This window comes from Otolemur garnettii, unplaced genomic scaffold (genome assembly GCF_000181295.1).
Source record: "Otolemur garnettii isolate 467f Iridium unplaced genomic scaffold, OtoGar3 scaffold00013, whole genome shotgun sequence".
In the NCBI taxonomy this organism is placed as follows: Eukaryota; Metazoa; Chordata; class Mammalia; order Primates; family Galagidae; genus Otolemur; species Otolemur garnettii.
In genome coordinates this window covers 29,489,527-29,495,946 of record NW_003852408.1, presented here as the reverse complement: position 1 = coordinate 29,495,946, position 6,420 = coordinate 29,489,527, and the positions used below count along the sequence as shown (strand labels likewise).

Here is a 6,420-nt window from a genome sequence, read left to right as displayed (position 1 = left end):
TTTCTTGTAGTATTCATGGAGGATTTCTTGAATTTCTGAGGGGTCTGTTGTGATTTCGTCTTTACCATTTCTAATTGAAGAAATTAGAGATTTAAGTCTTTTTTTCTTGGTTAGGTTGGCCAAAGGTTTATCTATTTTATTGACCTTTTCCATAAACCAACTTTTTGATTTGTTAATCTGATGTATAATCATTTTGTTTTCAATTTCATTTAATTATGCTCTAATTTTGGTTATTTTTTTTCTTCTGCTGGGTTTCAGGTTGGAGTTTCTTCCTTTTCCAATTGCTTGAGGTGTCCCATTAAGTTGTTAATTTCTTCTCTTTCTGTTTTCTTGAGGAAGACTTTCAGTGCGATAAATTTCCCTCTTAGGACTGCCTTTGCAGTATCCCAGAGGTTCTGATAACTTGTCTCTTCATTGTGGTTTAGTTCCAAGAATTTGGTAATTTCCTTCTTGATCTTGTCCTAAAAGGCCACCAAAGCCCCGGAGGCGGGCGCAAGGTGGGGTGTGTAGCCCTTCCTGTCTGTCATCAATCCCAGTCACCTACGGCAAGGTCCAGGGAAGTGCAGATAGCAGCCAGGGAGACAGCTGAGCGCAAAATGCGCTGATCAAATGGGATGTTCAGTTTGAGTTCTTTGAGGATTCTTCATACATCCTTCCAAAAAGGTTGTATTAGTTTGCAGTCCCACCAGCTGTGTAAAACTGTTCCCCTCTCTCCACCTCCATGCCAGCATCTGTAATTCTGAGATTTTGTGATGTGGGCCATTCTCACTGGGGTTAGGTGATATCTTAGTGCGGTTTTGATTTGCATTTCTCTGATATTTTTACATGTGATTATCCAGTTCTCCCAGCACCCATTTGTATGTCTTTCTTTGTTTGTCAGAGATAGGGTCTCACTCTGTCACCCAGGCTGAAGTAAGTGGTGGGAAAATAGCTCACCACAACCTCAAAATCCTGAGCTTAAGTGATCCTCGTACTTCAGCTTTCCAAGTAGCTGGGACTACACGTATAAGCCGTCTGTAGAGACAGGGTCTTGCTGTGTTGCTCAGGCTGGTCTCAAATTTCTGGTCTTAAATGATCCTCCTGCCTCAGCCTCCCAAAGTGGTGGGATTAGAGCAGTGGTTCTCAACCTGTGGGTCATGATCCCTTTGGCGGTTGAATGATCCTTTCACAGGGGTCACCTAAATACATCCTGCATATCAGATATTTACATTATGATTCATGACAGTAGAAAAATTACAGTTATGAAGTAGCAACGAAAATAATTTTATGGTTGGGGGTCACTACAACATGAAGAACTGTATTAAAGAGTCATGGCATTAGGAAGGTTGAGAACCACTGGATTAGAGGCATGAGCTAATGTCCTCAGACTTGTATGTCTTCTTTGGAGAAATGTTTTTTCAGGTCTTTTGCCCATTTTCTAATCAGATTATTATTATTGTTGTTGCTGAGTTGTTTGAGTTCTTTAATATTCTACCAAAGACTAGGAACAGTAGGCAGACAGAAAAGTTAGTGCATACAAAATCACAGTTAGGAGAAATAGTCCTGTTCTACTATTGGATAGTAGGGTGACTATAGTTAACAATAATGTATTGTATGTTTCAAAATAGCTGGAAGAGAAGTTTTTTTGGGGGGAGACAGAGCCTCACTTTGTTGCCCCCAGTAGAGTGGCGTGGCAGCATAGCTCATAGCAACCTCAAACCCTTGGGCTCAAGTGATTCTCTAGAAGAGAAGATTTTTAATGTTCTCACCACAAAGATGTGATAAGTGTCTGAGGTAACAGACATACTAATTATCCTGATTTGATCACTATGCAAAGTACACATGTATCAAAGCATCACACTGTGTTTTATAAATGTACAATTATTATGTGTCAATTAAATAGAAAATAAAATTTAAAAATCCCCATCACTGTTATACATTCCCTACATAATGCCCTCACTTTTTGTGTGAGTGTGGGAATATAACACAGTTTATGTATATGATTACATTACATCATTTGACAAAAAATATGTAATTTTGTAGATGTAATTAAGGTTCCAAATTAGTTTCCTTTGAATTAATCAAAAGGGATGCTATCTTGGGTGGGCATGACCTAGTCAAGGTCACCTTTAGAAGGAACTTGGTCATTCCTGAAGAGAGAGATTTTAAGTATGAACAGTGATTTGCCTGTTGGCCTTGAGAAAGCAAACTACTATGCTGTGATAGGGTCGCATAGTTAGGATCTGAGAATGAGCTGTAGAAGCTGAAAGCCAGCCCAAAAGAAAAAAGAAGAAGAAAGAATCCTTAGGTTCTACAATCATAAGAAACTAATTTTTTTCTAACACTCTGAATGAACTTGAAAGAGGACCCCTCCAAATAATAACACTGCTAGCCAACACCATGATTTTAGCCTTGTGAAATTTTGACCAGAGAACCCATTCACACTCTTCCCTGACTTCCCCAACTTCTGACCTAGGAAAAATAAGTGATGTTGTTTTAAACAAGTTTGTGACAATTTATTAAGCAGCAATAGAAAGGCAATATACCTAATGACCATTCATAAATAAGTGAAAATTAAGTTACAGCATATTCATAAAATGGAACACCACAAAACAGCATAGATGAATTTTACAAGCATTAATAATGATTAATATAAGCAAAACCAAATAATGTATTATTTAAGCATTCTACATAAATGATTTTTTAAAGTAATTTTCAAAAGGCAAGAAATAAAAACATAAGAAAGTTACATGAAGGCTATGTTAACCAGTTTGATGGAAGTGTCTTGGATTGTGTATGAAAACACCACACTGTACCCCCAAAGTGCATCAATGTACACAGTTACCATTCAATAAAAAAAAAAAAAAAGAAATAAAAACAAAATTCATAGAATTAGTTAACTTTTGGGAAATAGGAGGATGAGATGGGGAGAAATTCATAATTAAATAGAATTTACCTATAATGTTTTGGTTCTAGGTTAGGTGAGTACTGGTTGATGGCATTACATTATGCTGTATACAATTTACATTAATATCACAGATTGTATTGTTTTATTAAATATTATATTAAAAAGATAATGTAAAAACTTGTAATGGCTTCCTATTTCTCTTAGAATAAAATCTACTAGTCTCTGAATAATCTGATCTCTACCCCTGATTCCTATGGTCTACAAATCTCTAAATAATCTGGTCTCTACCCCCAATTCCTACTCCATCTACAATGGCTTGCTGCTTCTTTTAAGTATATGCCAAACCTTTTTTTTATCTTAGAGCTTTCACATATATTCACACAGTAATTCCCTAACTTTGGATCTCTGATATGCCAACTCCTTTTTTCCTTTAATGTTACCTCAAATGTCTTCTCTGACAATTCTTAAAAATATCAGTCACCTTTACTTTTCTACCATCTCTTTAATACCTTCATAATTTATTTATTAATTTATAATTAAACATATATTTTTTCACTTTTTTTTTTTTTTGCAGCTTTTTGCCAGGGCTGGGTTCAAACCCTTCACCTCCAGTATATGGGGCCTGCACCCTACTCCTTTGAGCCACAGGCACCACCCGTTTATTAATCTTTGTCTCCATTCACTGTAAGTTAGAGGAAAAGTGCTGTTTTTTAAAATTACCATTGTATATGTGGTACCTAGCATAGTGCCTGATATATACCAGATATTTAATAAATGTTTGTTGAATTATTTATTTATTTATTAAGTCATAGCTGTGTACATTAATACTATCATGGGGGTACAGTGGGTTGTTTCTATATACAATTTGGAATACTTTCATCCAACTGGTTAACATAGCCTTCAAGTTATTTTCTTAGTTGTTGTGTTAAGACATTTATATTCTACATTTTGTAAGATTCACATGTACCCTTATAGGATAAATCATAGGTGTGATCCCACCAATCACCCTCCCTCCACCCATCCTTTCTCCCCTCCCCTCCCTTTCCTCTTTCCCCGTATTCTTGGGCTAAAATTGGGTTATAATTTTCCTATGATAGCTATAAATCAGTTTAATAATAGGCTTGAGTAAATTGGATACTTTTTCTTCCATTCTTGAGATACTTTGCTAAGAAGAATATTTTCCAGCTCCATCAAATTTTTTTTTGATTAATAGAACGTCAGACTAAAGAAAAAGAGGGTTCTTTTGTCATTCAGCTTATGTTTATGAATTAATTTATGAATCTGAGTAAAGAGTTCATACACATATACACACTTATTTTTCAAATGGTTAGCAGCTCTGCTTCTGGATGAAATTATTTCAGATTAGTCATCTCAGTGCATATTTATAAAAGCTGGACAAAATAATTTTTTAAATTTTGTTTGATAGTATCAGTGAGTTATAAAGGCAGTGAAGATTTGTAGATCCAAGATTATGATCCAAGATTCTGATATAAAGGAAGCCCAGAATCAGTCTGCCTATCATTTGGTGCACATTTTTCCTTCAAAGCATCTGTGCTTTGAGGTGGCCAAGAGGGTAAGACTCTAAGCAGAGGCTTTGAGACAGACATACAAGAATAAAGGAACAAAAGCCAGAGTTCAGGGACTTTCCCAGGGTGAGAGATCCTGGTAAACACTCAGACTTTCAGTTGGGACTCCCAAAAGGCTATAAGAGAATTAAGTGCATCTCTTGTGCCTTGTACCAGTTCCAATCCTGACATTAGGAGTAACAGTAAACCAGAAACATGACAAGCTCCTGCCCCCTAGAACTAAAGCCAGTTTCAAATTATTTAAAATCCCAATTTCAGTTGAATTAAGGTGACCGAGGATTGCTAGTGCTCTAAGCATAGCTGGCCGCCAGATGCAAATGTATGCCTTTGCTATATATACAAATTTATAACCAAGAGCCTCAAATTAGTTTTACAAATTTTCAAATACATTGTCTGGCATTCAATCGAAATAACCAGGGATATGAGAATGTAAGATTTTACTGAAAACCAGTAAAGAGAAACAGACTTACAGGAGATGCAGAAAATGCAGTGATCAGACTTTGACTTAAAAATAGCAAAAACTGCTATGGACTAATGATTGTGTATCCCAGAATTCATATGTTGAAGCCTTACCCCTCTATGTGATGATGTTGGGAGTGGGGACTTTGGAAGGTAATTGGGTCAGGAGGATAGAGCCCTCATGAATGGGATAAGTGCCCTTATGACAACAGACATGACGTAGACGATCTCTCTCTACATAAGGTAAGGATACAGCAAAAAGGCAGCTATATGCAAACCAGGAAAACGGCCCTCAGCAGAAAGCAAATCAGCTAGCAGCTAGACCTTGTACTTCCCAGCATCCAGAACTATGAGCAATAAATGTGTGTTGCTTAAGCCTATAGTATTTGCTTAGTCTATGGTATTTCTTATAGCAGCCTAAGCTGGGTAAAATGGTGATTAATATATCCAAAGAGTTAGAAGACAAGGCTGTGGATTTTGGCAGAGAAGTGGCAACTATAAAAATGAAGGGAAATTCTATAAGTGAGAAATAAAATTAAGAATTAAATTGGTTTAACAGCATATTAGAAATAAAGAGGAACCAGTAAACTAGAATATAATTCAGAAGAAAATATCTATACTGAAGCATAGAGAAAAAAGGATGAGAAATATAGAAAAAAAAGCATAAGTGTTCTATGCTTATTGAATGAGAAAACAGAGCAAGTATTATACTTTCTCCCTTACAAACGACTTTTCACCTCATTTTTTGCAGTAACATCAACTTTGTCAAATAAAATACCTGAATTTGCTAAGCAAAAAATCAGGAATAATCTCTGAACTCATGAAATAGCACCATAAAGAAAGTTTCTGGACTAACAGCAGGCCCATGCCTCAGATGGAGAAAGGGAGAAATCAACATTATAAAAAATATATATAACATGAAAACTTATGCGGTTTTGTGTTTTTGTTTTTGCTGTTGTTTGTTTACCTTTCCCGAGGTGGTTGTTGAAGTTTTTCGAGTTTTACTGCAGCTGGTGGGTCAGGGGACTGCACAGTTGGTGTCCCAAAGGTAACATGCAGGTCTGGAGATAAGAATGCTGGATACTCTATAGACTGTGGCATAATAACATTTCTACGAATAGTAAGAAAATTAAATATTGAAATTATACAAAAGTCTACTTCTAAAATTACTAGCAACTATCACTTTTGAACACTTCTCTCAGCTTATCTATCCACGTTGGGTCATTAGAAGAAAGAGGTAGAAAGGAGACAAGAGTGAGAAATCCAGAGAGAGGTACTCTCTTGATTTATCTTCACTACTAAGATCATGGGCAGCAGGATGGGATAGAAGAGAAGAACCTGAAATTCTAATGAGCAGTATAAAGTATTTTTTAAGACAGAGTCTCACTGTCACCCTGGATAGAGTGCTATGGCGTCATAGCTCACAGCAACCTCAAACCCTTAGGCTCAAGTGATCCTCCTGCCTCAGCCTCCTGAGTAGCTGGGACT

The 6,420-nt window shown here is 36.5% G+C and overlaps 1 protein-coding gene across 1 annotated transcript in view; it reads right to left on the bottom strand.

Moving 5' to 3' along the window:
• The window catches only part of C2CD6 (C2 calcium dependent domain containing 6), a 222,050-nt gene that overhangs the window by 143,661 nt on the left and 71,969 nt on the right, over nucleotides 1-6,420 (bottom strand). The window contains 1 exon segment of the mRNA XM_023510397.1: nucleotides 5,900-6,043. Coding sequence (XP_023366165.1) covers nucleotides 5,900-6,043 — 144 coding nt within the window.